Source organism: Manis javanica, chromosome 4, assembly GCF_040802235.1.
Source record: "Manis javanica isolate MJ-LG chromosome 4, MJ_LKY, whole genome shotgun sequence".
In the NCBI taxonomy this organism is placed as follows: domain Eukaryota; kingdom Metazoa; phylum Chordata; class Mammalia; order Pholidota; family Manidae; genus Manis; species Manis javanica.
In genome coordinates this window covers 55,232,445-55,250,950 of record NC_133159.1, presented here as the reverse complement: position 1 = coordinate 55,250,950, position 18,506 = coordinate 55,232,445, and the positions used below count along the sequence as shown (strand labels likewise).

At 33.5% G+C, this 18,506-nt stretch overlaps 1 protein-coding gene across 2 annotated transcripts in view; it reads left to right on the top strand.

The window, feature by feature from the left end:
• The window catches only part of C4H1orf141 (chromosome 4 C1orf141 homolog), a 43,582-nt gene extending 30,949 nt beyond the window's left edge, over positions 1–12,633 (top strand). For both annotated transcript variants that reach the window (XM_073232927.1, XM_037024394.2), the window contains 4 exons: positions 4,676–4,820; positions 8,840–8,909; positions 10,117–10,306; positions 11,585–12,633. In XM_073232927.1, the coding sequence (XP_073089028.1) occupies positions 4,676–4,820; positions 8,840–8,909; positions 10,117–10,306; positions 11,585–12,184 (1,005 nt within the window). In that variant the 3' untranslated portion in view covers positions 12,185–12,633. The remainder of the gene's footprint in view (positions 1–4,675; positions 4,821–8,839; positions 8,910–10,116; positions 10,307–11,584) is intronic.
• Positions 12,634–18,506: the final 5,873 nt, after the last annotated feature.

The window sequence follows — 18,506 nt, the reverse complement described above, 5'->3', positions numbered from 1 at the left end:
TTACAACTTTTGTTATTCTCACCCTCAATACCTGTCAACTCTAAGCCTGGAGTTTCATCAAAAAGAAAGATAGCATGATATTGTTTCAGTGACTCCACTACTGTAATTAAACCTTTAACTAACGTTCCATCTTTCAGAAATCTGTTTAAAACCCCTCCTGTACTGCCTTTCTCTCTCTCTCTCTCTCTCTCTCTCTCTCTCTCTCTCTCTCTCTCTCACACACACACACACACACACACACACACACACACACACACACACACACATCTCTGTTCTCTTTCTATTACAAGTTGATTCTCTTTTGTATTCTTTGACCATAATTGTAGAGAATCTCAATGAAGCATGGCTCTCAAGAGCATGGTCCATCATGTATGAGACAGACCCCTTTCCCTTGAAAACTAACATCTCTACCATTTCCCCTAATCTACATTTACACTGACTCCTGAAAGGCCTTGCTCCTTCAATGATTTCTTGTTCAACTTTTATTGAAAAACTTTCTAGTCAAATATACCTCTCTTTCCATCTTCTCCATAAATTTTCAAGGTAAGATGGTAAGGAATTGAACAAAAGAAGCAATGGTAATATAGTAGAGGACACTGTTTGGAGAGAAATTAAGTAGTAGATGTAACAGATTTTTTAAGTGGCTAAATGTGGTGTTAGAATGATAACCCCCAAGTTTCTTGTTTGGAAAACTGAATAAATGATGGTAACATTAACTGAAATTCCATTAATTTTGATATGTTATATTTTCAACATCATTCAGTTTGAAAAATTACCTAATTTCTCCTATGATTTCTTCCTTGAGATATGGATGCTTCAGAGGTGTGTTGCAAAATTTCCAAATATTTGGAGTTTTTCTAGATATCTTGCTGTTATTGATATCTAATTGAATTCTACTGTGGTTAGAGAACATTCTATATTTTTCCATCAATTTACTTTCAACTTATATTTAAAGTTTATTTCTTATAGACAACAGATAATTGGATCTTGCTTTATTTTCTATTCTGAGAATTTCTTTTAATTGTAATGTTTAGCCCATTAATATTTAATGTAATTATTGATATGGCTTCTATAGGGGTTAAAATATTTGTCATCAGCTTTTCACAGTCTACTTAGAGTAAATTATACTACCACACATAAAGATTTAGAAATCTTTAAATAGTATAAATCCATTTTCTACCTATATCCTTCATACTATATTTTCCATATGTATTACTATTAATCCCTCAGAATATTATAATTTTTGTTTTCAGCAGTCCTATATATTTTAAAGAAAGTAATGGGATAAAAAGTAACTAAATGTTTACCAGGTCTGATGCTTGTCAGTAATTCCTGAAGATATGTTTCCCTCTAGTATCATTTCCCTTTAGTCTGAAGAACTTCCTTAGGCACATCTTGTAGTGGAGGTCTTCTGGCAACAAACTTAGTTTTCTTGTACCTGAAAATGTCTTAAGGGTATTCTTGAAGGAAATTATTGCATGATACAAAGTTTTGGCAGTTTTTTTTTTCCTTCAGTATATTAATGATCTTACAATGTCTACTGACCTTCATAGTTCTAACCTTCATCATTTCTGATAAGATGTCAAGAGATATTCTGAATTTTCCCCATGTATGTGACTTTTCTCTGGCTGCTTTCAATAAGTTCTCATCTTTGGTTTTCAGCAGTTTGACTTTGTGCCTAAACATGGTTTTCTTCATATTTATCCAGCTTAGTATTTGATAAGCTCTGGAATTTATAAATTTGTCTTTTATCAAAGTAAGTAAATATCTGAACACTATTTCTTCAAATATTTGGTGAAAACTTTCTTGAAATATTATTCTACCCACTCTACCTCTCCTTTCCTTATTGGACTCTGATAATACATGTATTATACCCTTCATTATTAGTCTCCCAATTTCCTAAATTCCTTCTTTTTTAAATATTTTTCCTCTTTTTTTTTCATATTGGATAACTTCTACTGATCTATCTTAAATTTCCCTGACTCTTTTCACTGATTTCTTCATTCTGTTTTAAGCTCAACCAGTGTGTGTTTTGTTCTGGGTAGTTTTAGAATTTCCATTTTTTAAAATAGTATCTATTTCTCCAATAAGATTTCCTTTGTTTTTTTAATTCATTGTAAATATATTTTATTTTTTGCATTGAGTATAGTTATGATAGCTGCTTTAAAGTCTGTTAATTCCAAAATCTGGTCATTTCAAGGTTAGTCTCAATTGTTTATCTTTAGACTAAGTTTAATTTCCCTGGTTCTTTGTATGTCTGCTTGGATTTATCCTGGACCATATGACTGTTATAAGGTGGAGAGTCTAGAGTTTGTTATACTCCTGCAGAGTATTGGTGGGTTTGTTTTAGCAGTCATTTAACTTGGTTGGGCTCAAAATAGAAATTCTGTCTCTAGAGCAGGAGCTCAAATTTCAGGTCAGTTGTTTTATTCTTAACTGGGCTGCTTACAGTTTTCTCTAAACATGCATAGTTCTAGGACCAGCAAGAGGCTTGGACAAGGTTTACACATATAAGACAGGATAACATCTTTGGCTCTCCTCTACCATTTCCTCCTCACTTTCCAGAGGCTTTGGTTTCCCTGAACTGTGTTCTTGGGTTCTTATGACCAGAAAAAAACATCAGTTTTCTATCATAGTTTTAGGTGCCATGTAGTGCCAACTTCAGCCAGTCTTTAAGCTAAATGCCATAAAAATAGCAACTTTACCCCCAGGCGAGTCAGTTATTCCAAATTTCAATGTTTTTTCCTTGATCACCTGCTTTTGTTTACTCTTAGGGCCTTTGGGTAATGTGTATTTGTGTGCGTATGTGTGTGTGTATTTTTGGCTAGAGTTTATAGTTATCTGAGAAAGGATGGATTTAACAGGGGCTTCCTCAGCCCTACTAAATCAGAATTCCCAGGGCTATTACTGCTTCCATTATCTTTTCCTTTTGCATTGCTGAATACTTCCTAAACATTCATAAATAGTACTAGTGATAAGTGTCACTCTTCTCACACAATAGACTACTGTATAATCTTTAACTTGATGTTGGCTGTTGTTTTCATATAAGTATAATTTTTTAAATTATGCTGATATTCTTTATCATATTAAGAAAATATTCTCTCTTCATAGTTTGATTACAGCTCTTATTGACAGTTGTTGATTTTATCAATTATATTTTAAATACTGCAGCTATTAAAATTATTTTTTTTCCTTTGACCTATAAGGTGATAAATGATAATAACCAATCTATTAGAAACCTTTAATTTTTTATTATTTTATTTTAGCCATCATGAACAGCTCTACTAGTATAGGGTTGAATAATATTTTATTTCAAATTTGTGAAAAATCCTGAAGTCATGTGAGATTAGCTTATAGGCTTCTTCTAGTGCATTAACTTTACAAATTTTAGTGTTAAGACTATGCCAGCCTATAAAAAGAACTGAAAAGCCTTTTCATTGTTTCCTTTTTAATTTAATTGATACTATATTGCATGAGAATTTTTGTTGCATAAAAGTTTGAAAGAACTTATTCAAAAATCCATTTGGTTACTCTTTTAAAGGTACTTATTTGAAAACTCCTTTATATTTATTTTAAGAATTATTAGTATGCTCAAATTTTCTACTTCTCAAGTCATTTTTTTGTTATGTTAATGTTTCTCTGACTTTCAAGACATCCATAGTCTTTCCCTCTCACAGCTCTCCTACTTACCTATTAAAACGTATATACACAATAAATGATAAATGACCCCCCCACTGCTCTAAATATGCTGTTTTCTTGACTGTCATATGAATACTCAAGGCATATGTTGTTGGCCTCTCCTGAAATGCTCTCATTCCAAATCCTAGCATTAAATTCTTCCTCACTGATGAAATCTTTCCGATCCCAGCCTCACTGATATCCCTCTCTACTAAACTCCTCCTTATTTATAGATTGTATTGATTGGTTTGGTTCTTAGTGATATTACTCTATTATATTATTTACTAATGTTTTATGTATGTTAATCATATCTATCCAATAAGATGTGTGAGCTCTTTATGGCCTAGATTTCTGTTACATGCTATATTTTTATTTTACATTATTCAGAATGAAATTAAACAAATATTTGTTTGGCTTGTTGATGGTGAAACACAAGTTATGCAATTTATGTTTATGTATGTATGTATATTTTGATACATATTTCAATATCCAGATATTTGTATCTAGACAAAAATATGTGAAACGAATTGGAGACCCTAACCTAGGAAAATCTAGATCTTTTGTTCTGGTTTCTTCCCATGTATTCAGAACTTTCTGCTGTACATACTCTATATGTGAGAGACTAAAGTTTGTGTTTAAACTGGAAGGGTTTTTTTTTCTCAGTATTTGAACTTTACACATTGTACTTGGATAAATAAATTTTATATGAACATAATAGCTGTTTTAGAGGCAAATTTAGAGATACTTAGACACAAAAGTGGGAGCTTAGGTAGATTTCTTAAATTTATATAGATTTGTTTCTTCGTCTATATAGTGGTAATAACATCCATCTCACAGGGCATTTTTTTTCAAATTATGTTTAAAAGAATTTCAAGGACTAGATAGCTGTTATCATAATTAGATATTCCAAATGTGAATAATAAAGTACACACTATTCATCAATATACAGGGAAATAAATAGTTTCCATGATAGTTTTTCATTTTTTCTGATGTTCAGGTGGAAAATACCAAGCCTTTGTATGATCTATATTCACAAAATAGACAAGCATGTAGAAGAATACTGGACTCTGCAATCTTTTCTCCTGAACCCAGCATTCAATCTAATGCCTATAAGAAGGAAAAAGACTCTGCTTTGTTTAGAGGTATACACATTGTATGATTATATTGAAATAACTGAAAATTAACTACATTTAATGTTAAGATATAAGAATTAAGAAAATTTTTAACCAAGAAATGTCAGTATCTGATCATATTACATTATTTCACTACTTAGAACAACTGAAGATTTCATTACAAAAATGGTAAAGTCTAGATTCCTTAGTATGGTACATAAGATCTTTTCAGCTTTCTATTCTGTTTCTTTATCCATTCTGTTTCTAACCAGTGAACAGTTCAAACTACTGTGAGATTTGCTATTCTGTTCTCTATGCTCAGGATACATTTCTCCACCTGATAGATTCCTATCTACCTTTAATACTTACAGCTGCAATTAAAAGGAAATCTGACCACATGTGGCTTAAACAACAAAGATTCTTATAATCTCAAAAACAAAAAGTTCATTAGTAAGGCAGTTGCAGTAAGTTCAGGTGCTTAAAGATGCCACCAAATATCCAGTTCCTCCATCCTTCCTTAATGTCTTGGCCTCCTAGCCTTGCTGCACAATATGGTGAGTACTATTCAAAATAACTTGTATTGGTAACCAGATCCACTAAAAAAGAGAAAAGCTCTTTGGTTCCTTTGTAAAAATGAGGAAAACACTCCTCAAAGCCCTTCAGCACACCTTCCCTGGCGTCTCTTAGCTAGAATAAGTTAATGCACCCGTATCTAAACCAATAAATCATTATTAGCTTAGATCAGTTTTCCAACTTTTAACATGATAATAGTAGGAAATATTATTTATATCACATTCTAATATGTATATTATTATAAAATAAAAATAAATATTATAAAATGGATATAAATATTTACATTACATAAATATAAATTATACACACACACATACACACAGTATCAGAAGATTCAGATCCCTAATTGTCTTTTTCTCTTTTAGTTAAACTTGAATTCAGTATTTTAGTGTTTTGTGTAGTTGCCACTGAGAATCTATGTGATACACTTTATTCTGTTTCATTTTTTAAAATATTGGTCAGGAAATGCTAAGTTGATGTCATGCCTAAATTGATGGGTTGTAGCTCACATTTTGAAAAGTACAGGCTTAGGTGATTCAAGACTTATTCCCTGGAGTTAAGAAGAAGCCCAGCCTCCCTAAAAGAACATGATTGTTTGGAGAAGGATTGATAAGATCAGAGTTCTGTTAGCAAGAATGGGGTGGAAAGAACTGTTAAGTTAAAGGCAACCCTCTGTTGACCACATTATTCTTTAAGATTCTACTCAGATATGACATAGTCTGTGAGGTGCTCCGATAGCAGTGGTAGGCTGTTCTATCCCTTCAGCAAAACAAATTTCCCTTTATAAAATTTATTGAGTCTCTATGCAGAAGAAGCATTATAGTTCTTTCATCCAAATACCAAATTAGGACTTGTGGGAAAATTGGCAACATAAATACAAGTTTATCTTGGCCAAAATGAGTAACAAAAAGAAAAAAACAAGGAAGAAAAATTCATGAAAATTGAAATTGGGATAAAATGTCCTAAACTCAAAGAAAATCTGCTGCATATTACAATATGAAGTAGTTTGAAAGAAATTCAAGACATCTATGTACAAATCCACCTTCTAGGAAAAAGGAAGAATATTGAAACAACCAATAGAAGATATTCTGAAAATACTCCTGTTAACCACAGCTCTCTCCCCTCCACCCACACACACTCAAAGATAAAAGGGGTTTGTTATCAATGACGGGCTACAGAAAGATGGAACATCCTCTCCTTTGGGATCCCTTTCCTCACTGCAAGTCAACAGCATTCCAAGTGGGTATTAAGAGTGTTTTGAGAGAAATGCAATTACCATATGCAGCCATTTCTTTCCCTGGTGTCCTAGTATTGCTTCTAATGTACTCTTTAGGGGAAAACCTCCTGGAAAAGCAAGGTCTTGAAAGGCAGGTCGACAACAGAAAAGACAAGCTACAATTTCCTAGGAACTGTCTTTGCAAGTGTGAATAATAGCCACAAACATAACTGGGTAAAGAAAAAATATATGACCCTACCAAACAGCCCAAGAGCCATTCCTTTGACTAAATTCCTCTCCAAATGGAATTGCTTACCCCAAGAAAGAGGTAAAAACTGGAACCCAAGTGGCACCTCACACATACATGAAAACAGTAGCCACCACCACCACCACATTAGTGTCATGAAGAGGTATCACAAACATGCAGTGTGCAGAAATACATTTCCCCATGATTTTCCAGGGCCCCAGCTTACCGAGCAGCTAAATGCCTGAGTTTATAACATTAGGTAACAATACTCAGATTTACCTGTTAATATCAAAGAAGAGAATTTAATAGTGTCCAGGTAAACAGAGAGAGCATCCAAAGAAAATTTATTTCTATTATTTTTGGACCAGTAAGTCTAGATTTAAATATCCTGATTCAAAGATGAGTAGATGGAATAACAAGAACAAAACATGCGACCTATTAAAAATTCTGTAGCAAATAAAGAAAATATATTAAAAAATAGCTGACTTTGACATGTTGACAGAATTTGTACCCCATGAAACAAGAGAAAATTAAGACAACAATTGTTTTAACTTGCTCGAGAAATTAAAGGAAATAAGGATTCTATGAAATAAGATTTGAAAATACTAAAGGTAATTGTCAAGGATGAAACAGTGCTATCAGAGCTAAAAATATTTTTAAAGAAACAGATAATAGTAATGCAGAACTTGAAATTATAATAAAAGTAGTGCAGAGTAGATATAAACATTGGAGTGAACCAAATCATAGTTCTAAAGAGCAGGTTTAGGAAAATCACATAGAATGTAATGTAAAGGGATGCAAGTATGGCTGGATTAGACAAGATAGTATATTGAGGAAAGAAAATGAATATCCAACACTGAGATAACCAGAGTGTTTGCAGGAGAGAAAAGAATGAATTGAATGAAATGTCTGAAAGGGCATGAGAAATGAAGGGGTATGGGAAAACTGTCTTGGAATAATGGAAATACTTGATATTTTGATTTGGTTGATGCTTACATGAGTACATATATTTATCAAAATTCATCAAACTGTATATTTAAAAGTGCATTTTTGTATGTAAATTATACCTCAACAAATTAAGTTAAAAAGAAAACAAAAAACTAATAAAACTATAAAACACCAAAAATATAATAAATTAAAATTACATTAAAATGATCTAAGAAAATTAGTTAATATTTAATAATCTAAAATAGTCTGAGAAAACTTTGTATAAATGCAGCACATATTGAACTATTTCATTTGAAACTACAAAATTAGTTTTTTAGTCGATGATAATTATATAACATAACTTATCAAATTCTGTACCCATCATTGTCTCCTGCATCCTGCCATCAGTGTCACTTTTATTTTTCCTGAATGACATCCTTTACTAATTCTTTCAGTGATGATCTATTGCTTGATAAGTCTTTGATCTTTGTATGTCTGGAAGTGTATTTTGCTGTCATTCTTAAATGGCAGTTTAGTTCATGTAGATTTTTAGGTTGAAAATTATTTTCTCTCAGTTGTTTAAATATACAACTTCATTATCTTCTGGAATAATAGCTTAGTATTCTCTTGGTCAATTGTTTTTCTTTGTCCTTTTGTAGAATGACATGTAATGTCATTCCTTTACTTTCTAATAGTTTTAAGATCTTTATATTGAAGTATCATTGATAAATAATCTTATATTAATTTCAAGTATACAACACAGCGGTTCAACAGTTACCCATATTATTAAATCCTCACCCCCTACTAGTACAGTTACTGTCAACACAGGAAGATGTTATAGAATCATTGACTGTATTCTCCATGCTGTACTACTATCCCCATGACCAGCTTATATTAGGATTGAGAATTTTTTCTCACTTAAAAAGTTTTCACCGAGTAACCACCAGATCAATACTATACCAGGTGTTTTCCATGTGTTATTTTTACATTGTAAAATATTTTACACAAGATTTTTTCTAAATGCCAGAGTATATATATATATATATGTATATATATATCTTCTATGAAAATCTTTTATAATTTCAGCTCAAACTGAAATAAGTCCTAGAGAATCATGTGATTTGGTTGGTCACTTAGAAGACGATGTAAATAAAAGGTAATCTATTTAAAAATTTTTAATATTATGTTCAATGATGTTTATAATAGGAAAAATTCTGCCTTTTATTTTCTAGTAGACAAGAATGACTTTATTCTGGCTTATTACCATTTAGGCACATCCTACAATCCAATGGCAGGTCTAAGACTGCTCAGCTAGTCAGCATCTCATTCAGATGTTGAGCACATGCTCTATCTGTTGCACGTTCACAGTCAAATAGAGAGGAGGGCATGGAAAAGTAAATGGAGAGAATACATCGAGTTTTTGTAGTTGAGGCAAATTTAATTATGCTATAACATGGATGTGAAATAAGTAGCTTTTCAATTTTGTAGTAAGTTCTAATCTTTCTCATGCGATCCTCAAACTCTGATAATGAAAAGGAGATCATATTAATCCAGAGTGTTTTAAACTTCATTTGAAGCAATAATGTGCTGCCTCTTTAACTCAGTCTTTCCGTTTCTTTCTAAAATGGCACCTGAGTATGTGAGTGAGGGGTTCACTGTACTTTTACTTGAGTAAGGATGTTGGTTCATCCCTTTATGTTACATGGCTGCTAACATCTGTGGTTCATGAACTTGTAATTTATTCTCTTACTTGGATAGGGTCCACTCTCAGCTCTCATTACTATAGTAGAACTCTCTGAGTCTCTGCTATGACCTTCACCTGCCCTTAGACTGTCCATAACTCGTCCATGCCAAACCTTTGCCACAGGTATCCTCACCCCTGAAACGACAGCCCTTTTAGCATGCTTAAATTCAGGGGCCATGTCACATGTGAACCAAGGAAGATCTGGAAAAAATACTGTATCTTCTCTCTGCCTAACCACACTATTCCATCCTGTTAACAAAGTTGGAGCTTCTCTATGTTGGCAGGAAGCTGCCCTGCAAAGCACTTTGCTCCTGGAATTTCAACAAAGGATGTGGCAAATACTTCTTACCTTTGGTGGTCTCCTCAACCTATGTAATACACTTTTTTCCCACTCAAAACCCAAAGAGGCACACATATTACTGCATTGTTTCTACCCCTGCTTTTGCTATTTCCCCCCACAAAGCAGGCAGAAAGGGATGGTATTGTCAGGTTGAAAGTCTGTGGCAGAGGTTTGGGGGAGATACTAGCCGTGACTTGGAGGGATGGAGGAAGCAGGCAAGAAGCAACATGTTGAAATGAGCCCTCTAAGCATTTATGCTGAACTTGTTTTCATTTTCAGAAGAAAACCTCTTCCACAGATGAATGGTTTTAGTACAAAAGAAAATAAGTCAATCAGAAATTATCAACTAAGTGGATATTGTTCAGTAAGAAAGAAAAGCTTACTCTCCTTGTGCTTTGAGGATGAACTGAAAAAGCCAAATGCCAAAATCATCAACATTAGTCCAGCAAAGACAGTAACTTCCCAAATGGTAATAAGAGCATCTAGTTCTATTCAGTAAAGATGTATATTATCACTACTTGTGGGAATCTTACATTACAATCACTGGGATCTTTGATAAACCCTTCTTACCTTTCAGTTTCACATTCTAAAGTGACAATATCACTTAAATTCCTAATGCTCTTTCTTAGAACCACCATTCCAAACCTGAGGATTCCTTGGCATCAGCTGAAAATTTTGTGTTTTTCTTTAAGAAGAAGGTTTTATCAAATTTTCTTGATTATTAAATTAATACAAAAGTGGCATTTTTAAAAATGACTGGATCATGTCATGTTTTTCTAACAATCTATTTTAGCTATTTGAACCAGAAAATACATTTATTAAAGGGTATATGGTAGGCCACAGAGTCTCTAGACAAGCTGGGTGGACAATCTGGCTTGAAAGCCGTCTCGCCAAGAGCGCCCCAGGCACAGCGCCAGACTGTCGGTTCACGACTCTGATTCCCGGCAGCGGCGCTGTTTCCAAGACCTTTGCCTCTGCTACCCTTCAAAAGCAGACATATCCGCCACCGCTAGAATAGTTTCCACAATGCCTACTTAGAAACAAACTGCATCTCCAAAGTTCACTTGTGGTTCATTTGCTTAAGGATTTTTTTTTCTGACCTTTTAGTACTTTAGGGAAAAGTGGGTTTAGTTAGAAACATTTCAGTGAGCAGAAGGCTTTAGGGATCTTTTGGAAACCTTAAATGAATATGTATTACTTTAGTTATTTTATTCAACAAATTTATATTGAGCACTTCTTATGTGCTAAGTATTATACTAAGTGTTGGGTACAATAATATATATAATAATTTTAAGGTTAATTTTATGTTTCCTGAATTATTTATTAGGATAGCCAGACTGTGTAATTTTGGCTTGTAATCACTTATGTCCCTTATGATCTTTGACTCAATCAATTTTTTGGTGTGCTTCCTATTTCTGGACATGGAAAGCTAAGAAATTCCAGAACAATATTCTATTCCACCAGATACCCAATTTTCCAGTGACAACACCTCAAACATTAAGAAATGTATTTGTTTCTTCATATCCTACTTCATTTTGAAGATTTTAGGAGGCCAAAAGTTCATATTTTATACCTAACATTGATTAAATATTAAGAGAAGTGTTTCAATACCATTATTGTTCACACTAAAAACTTCTATGTAGTCATTTTTAGAATATTTTGCCATATTATTTCCATGCTTAAAAATATATGTAGCCTTCTTGCCTCAATAGACTGATGATTAAGTACTGTTTTCTTTAATCCACAGGAACAAAATGATACAAATCCCGTAATTTTCCATGACACTGGATACGTACAAATGTTATCTTTGACAAAAAATAGGATTCCTCGCCATCCTATAGAAAATGGAAACATTCACCCACATAAAAGAGCAAACTTTGTTTTAGAAAGAAATCATGAAATCCTTAAATCATTAATGAATAATCAACCTATTGCTCCTTTCAAACCCAAAAGAACTATGTCTGCAGCTTGGAAGAGAGAGATACATGCAATACCTTTTGGAGTGGGTGATAGAGTTGTAGAGGATAAACTAAGGATGAAAACTAGTAAGCAGACATTTGAAAACATATCTTGGAATAAACTCTATGATTTCTCACAGACTTTTTCCAACCTAACAAAAAAATGTGTAGGTTTCCTTGATAAAACTCTTATTCAAGAAATGAGTGCTAAAAATGGCAAATTTGAAAGAATGGTTTCTACAGGAAAACCAATGAGTAAATTCAGTGCCTTATCTGTCAAACATTGTTCAAAGCCTTTAAAAAATATACTTGGAGTCCATAAATTAAATAATGTTACACCACTGGATGATTTGTTAAACTTACCAAGTGAAAAATTAAATGCCTCATAAAATACTGTTTATACAGCAATAATTGGGTAACAAGAAGCAAATAACAAAGTTCCAAGATCATAGAAGACATTCTTATCTAAATAGTAATGTTCTAATGGATATTGTAAGAAAAGAAAAGCATAGAAATTGGAGTTACAAACCAATAGCGGTCTGTTCAAGAAAAACTAACATTTTTAGTAAATAAAAAGACAAAATTAGGAAATAATTATCAATGAGAGGTATCGTTTCTGAATTTTTATTGTCTCAATTAGACTCTTCTGTCATCAACATTCCTACAGTAAAGTCTGATTTGGGATCAAGAATGGGGCATAGATTGACTAGAAATTTGCTCCTGGAAGCCAAATATCACTAACATTGCTCTGTAATTGAATATCAAAATAAGACGATTGTAACATTAACTTAATGCTTGTGGACTTAATCATATATCAGCATTTGGGATAATCATTGGAAAATAGTACTACAGTAGTAATTCATGTAATTTAAAAGCCTTTGTAAAATTTCAAATAGTTTTTTGTTAGATGTTGAAGCTTCATTACTATATAATGCCTTTTCCAAGTATAACTTTGATTTTTTTCTGAATTGTTAATTTAAAAGAATAATTTATCCTTAATAGCTAAATAGTTTTGGTAGCAAATCCTATAAAGTAATGAACATTTTAAGTATATTATTACACTGCTATTTTACTGTTTCTCTGTGATCCAGAGAATAATATAAAGACAGAACTCAGAAACAAATTGCATTTCTAAAGTTCATTTGTAATCCATTTGTTTAAGGATTTTTTTTTTTATCTTAACTGTTAGTACTTTGAGGAGAAGTAGGTTTAGTTAGAAGCATTTCAGTGAGCAGAAGGCATTAGGGGTCTTTTGGAAACTTTCAAGGGTGATGAGGTAAACTTGTTCGGGTTCCTCTGTTTCCACTTTAGACTGGAGGTTTTCTATATTTTGTGTCATCAATGCTACTCTGGGACATCTTTTCATGAGCAGAGTCAGGTTTTGGCTCAAATATAATGACAAGGAGATGGGACTGGGGAAGAGGGGTGCGACTGGAGACTGCAAATAAGAGAAGAGCCAGAGAATAAGGCTTCATGATAAGGTGGTGGGCTCAGGCAGGTAGGAGGTAGTGGAGGAGCATATTATCTTTCCTGTTTATCTTCTGGTGACTGGCTGGACAAATGTGAGTGAACTTGAGCAAATAATGTAAACTATTTGGACTTCAGTTTAGTTGCACCCTGCCCTAAGATGAGGACAATAATACCTTAATAATTATTATTATACAGTATCATTTTCAGCATTAAAAAATAATGTAGACTATCTTGAGTATGGCAAACATTCATTAAAAATTCCCTCCCCACTTGCACCCTTTCCCCTGCTCTTAAAAGAAGTATAACTCCTTAAGAGATGTTCCCAAAAGTCTTACTCTAGCCTTTTCTAAATTAAGTGCTAGACATAACTATAGTATTCAAATTTTAGCCCAAAGTGGACTCAAATTAGAACTAACAGTTTTTGTATTAGTTATTTTTGGTAGTTTTTGCTGGAGCTTGTGAGCTTTAGGCTTTAGGAAGGCACTAAATCAGCTTTAAAATTCCATGAAAACAGCTGGCCAACTGGGAGCTGTGGATTCTGGGAAGATAATGCACCTTTCTTTTCTCCTCCCAACTTTAATCTTTAATTTGCAAAGCCAAACACCTAAGATCTTCAAGCAGTTGGGTGCAGTTTAGACATGGTTTCTATTCTGATGCTGAGATCTAAGAATGTCCCTGGAGTCCAGTCTCCAAGCCACAAGGCAGTGATGGGGGTTGTGCTGTGTCCTGGGACAAGCTGGCCAGTTGGCATCTTTGGCTCACCCCAGGGAAGGGTTTGGTTTTGGCCCTGTATAAGTGTTCCTGGTCTCATTAGCCCCCAGGAGGCCATGGAGGAAACCTAAGCCTGTCAGAGAACTGGGAAATCAGAGATCCATGAATTTTCCTGCAAGTGCCTTACCAGGGGATTGTGGTTTACTTGATTCTGTAGCATCAGTCCATAGTGGGAAGACTTTTCCACTACTTCAGCACGGTGGCCACTAGATGCTGCAGTAAGGAGACCTGAGCTGCTCTGAGTCAACTAAGAAAAATGGGAACCTATGTAAAGGGGCCTAAGAGTAGACAGTGGCCAGCCAGGCAGGATTGTAACAGGGAAAAGGGCAAAATTATGAGACTTGCCAGATATCCATCCAGGGATGGGGAAGAATAGGCAAACAGCAATTTTATAGGATTAACAGTGGGAAAAAATAAAGTTGTTTCCTGTTTGCTCACCTTGCCAAGTCCAGCTTTCAGTAACCAGCTCTGAAACCCAAACAAAGAGAGCTGCTAGAGGAGACAGGGACAATTTGATAAGAAAAATAATAAAAGCACTTGAGATTCAAGTGTGACATACAACACACACCCACACAACACTCACCTACTATACTAATTTTCTGTAAGACACTGGTTGGATTTATTATGCTCAAGCATAATTTAATTGATAGAGGAGTTAATTATTAATTGAATAGAAAATATAATGACATCTGAATTAAAAAGGAAATGGGACTCAAAAAAAGATAAGAAAAATGAAAAAGAACAAAGTAAATCATAAAAATATTGAAATTAAGTATCTGTCATTATACTATATTTGAACAGGTTGAATTTTCCCATTAACAGACAGAGACTCTCAGACTGAAGTAAAAAATAACACTTGACTAAATACTGTTAATAAGAAATATAATTAAAGCAATAAAGAAAAGTTAAAAACAAAGGAGTATGGAGGGAGATACCAGACTAATGAAGCAAAAAGAATTGGAGTGGCATTATTAATATCAGATAAGCTAAAAATTAGAGTTTGAAACAATAAATGAGATAAGGATTTTATGCCTTATATAATAATAAAACACAATACAGGTAAAAAGATATCATAGAATTTTTTTTGTACTCAGTATGTGCCTACCAACAAAGTACTAATTATATAAAGCAAAGGGTATTGTAAATCCCAGGAGAATATATTTAAATTAAATTATAGTGGAAAACTTCAGTTTATCTCTTTCAGACTTAAACAGGTAATACAAAACTAAAGTGTCATACAGAATAATTATATAATAAAATTCATAAGATTGATGAATATAGAACCCTGTTTCTTTGAAATTGAGAAAATAAATTTTGGGATTTATATATATAAAATGGTTTATGTTCTGGGCTACACAAAAACACCTAATTAAAAAAATTTTTTTTATTGACCAAATATTACATTAGTTTTAGCTATACAACATATTACATTAGTTGACCAAAATATTACATTAGTTTTAGCTATACAACATAGTGATTTGACAATTATATGCCTTACAAAATTCACCATGATACATGTATTTATCATGTTACTGTATGAAGTTATTATGATATTAATTACTACATTCCCTATGCTGTACTTTTCATCTCTGTGACTTATTTTATAAATGGAAGTTTGTACCTTTTTATTCCATTCACCTATTTTACTTCTCACCCTATGCCTCCACCACTGCAACCACCAGTTTGTTCTCTGTATTTATGCATCTATTTTTGTGTTTTGTTTTTTAGATTCCACATCATATGGTATTTGTCTTTCTCTGTCTGACATTTCACTTAGCATTATACCCTCTAGATACATCCATGTTGTCATAAATGGCAAGTTTTCATTCTTTTTTTTACAGCTGAGTAACATTTCATTTTATATGTGTAGGACGTCTTCTTTATCTATTCACCTATCAGTGGACACGTAGGTTGCTTCCATATCTTGGCTATTGTCAGTAAACATAGTGGTGCATTTATCTTTACAAATTAGGGTTTTTGTTTTATTAGGTAAATCCCCAAAAGTGGAATTACTGAGCCATATGGTATATCATTTTTAATTTTGGGGTGGGACCTTCATCCTGTTTTCCAGAGTGGCTGAACCATTTTACATTCCCATCAGCAGTGAATGAGGGTTCCCTTTTCTCCACATCCTCTCCAATACTTATCTTGTCTTTTTAATAACAGCCATTCTAACTGGTGTGAGGTGATATCTTATTGTGATTTTAATTTGCATTTCTGATGATGAGTGATGTTGAGCATCTTTTCATGGGTCTTTTTTCTATCTGTATGTCTTCTTTGGAAAAATGTCTATTCAGTTCCTCTGCCCATTTTTAAAATAAGATTATTTTACCTAAACTTAAAAAAAAATAGGTGTAGAGACTTTTTAAAAAAATCCAATAAAATTGGGAATAAAAATAAAACAAAATCCAAATATATTTATTATTTGAAAATAAAGAAAGGATGAAGAAGAAATTCAAACTCAAATTATAAAGTAGAAAAAATGCAAAGGAAACCACTTCATTCCAAAAATTATAGTACAACAGCAAAAGCTAGTTCACAAGAGGATGTATAGTTTTCCCTTCTCTCCCTTTCTTCCTCCTCCCCTTTTTTCTTCCTGAAAAGGATCCCAGGGTTCTCATCTAGGAAAAATAAAATATAAACTAAAAAAAATTATGAAGAGGAAATTAATACAGATAAACTAAAAATACACATAAATAAAAATATTGTGTAAAAGGATAAATAAAAGCAAAAGTTTTGTGTGTCTTTTTTTTAAAACTCTAAAATGGGCAAACCTTCCTCTAGCCTTATTTAGGGGAAAGAAACAAAAATGGAGTATAAGATTATGAATGAGAAAAGAACCATCAATATAGGAGAGAGTAAAAGAATCATAAGAAATATTACAGGCAAATTTGTACCAACAAATTTGAAAATCTAGACAAAAGTATATCTAGTAATCAACTTTCTTATTTCTAATATTGGATATATTTTAAAACATTCTCCTCTGCCTGGAAGTCATTCAGATATTTAGAGACATCTCATTTTTCTCTGAGAGTCAGGTGCCCAGGATTAGACACAGGTGTGGTGTGAGCAGGAAGGTGTTTTATTTCAGTTTCTCAAGGATGAATCAAAACCAATCATTGTTAAAGCTGAGAGGATATTATTAAATGTAAATCCTATTTACCGCTTATTTCACACTAAAGAAAATCTTAATTTTATATGTTCTCTGCTCAGGAAAGAGGCAGGACGCTGCATTTATAGTGGTAGCAGTGAGATGACAAGAAGAAAGAGACAAAGAACTAGTCAGACAAGTAGTCACAATGCAGATTACAAGGTGGCTTTCAGTTTGTCAACATGCCGAGTTAATTTTAGTCAATAGTTAATTTGATCCAAACACTATACCTCTGTGTGAACCAGAATCAAAATATGGGCTTTGTTTCTATATGTGTTTAGTGTCAATAATTGGTAATTGATGCCTCTAAAGAAAATTCTATTTTAACCTTTTGCCTTTTTTCCCCCCTTCCCAGTATCCTTACTACCTTATCTTCTTTGATTTGCTTAGGACCTCAGAGGTAAAAATGATCTTGGAAATCTTCCAGACCATAGTTGCCTAGTAGAATGTTCTGCAATGATGGAAATTTCCTATATTTGTGCTGATCAATGTAGTAACTGCTAGCCACATGTATTCATTATACACTTACAATGTTTCTCAGGCTTGGTTTCTTAAACTCAGTACTATTGACATTTTGGGCTGGATTATTCTTTATTCTCTCCAACATTGCTGAGAAGAATTCATCCATCATGCTGAGTAGGTCCCTGAGCAGTCATCTTACTTAATGTCAACCTCATTCTTCTAGCTCCCACCAATCTTCTTATTTGTCAGACCCTGTTGACGTCCCTTCACACATTCCATGGTGACTGATCCAAAGTCTCCCACTCTGCTCAAACTCCTGGTAAGTCGTGAGTTTGACCCTGGCTACCAGTTCCAAGAATAATAGGAGGAAAGCAAAATCAGTCACAGCTGTAATATGAGATTACTTCCTCATGTAATCCTGGAGTTCATGTAAAATTTCTGGTTCCCAGATGGATGACAGTACTGATCATATCTGAATTTCTCCAGGCTTTGGGAATTTCAAAGTGGGGTTTCCTGACTCCTATTTGGATCTAAGAGTTGTAGTTCATCGTAGTGAAAAGAACAATGGATGGAGATGGAAGAGGCCAGGGTGCTACAATCAGTTCTGTTAACTCTTTGAGCAAGGCCTTCAACTTGGCAAGCCTCAGATTCTCCACTTGCATACCAGGGAAAACTTCCAGTAATTTTTCCCCGCATGAGTTTAGATGATCTTTCCAGGTCTAGACCTTCAAGATTCGACCTTCTTCTTTACTTTTCATCCTTTAGTCAAAAAAATTTTCTGAATACTTGCTATATGTCATCACTGAACTAGTTTCTGGAAATGTAAAAGTGACTAGAACTGACTTGGCTTATGCCCT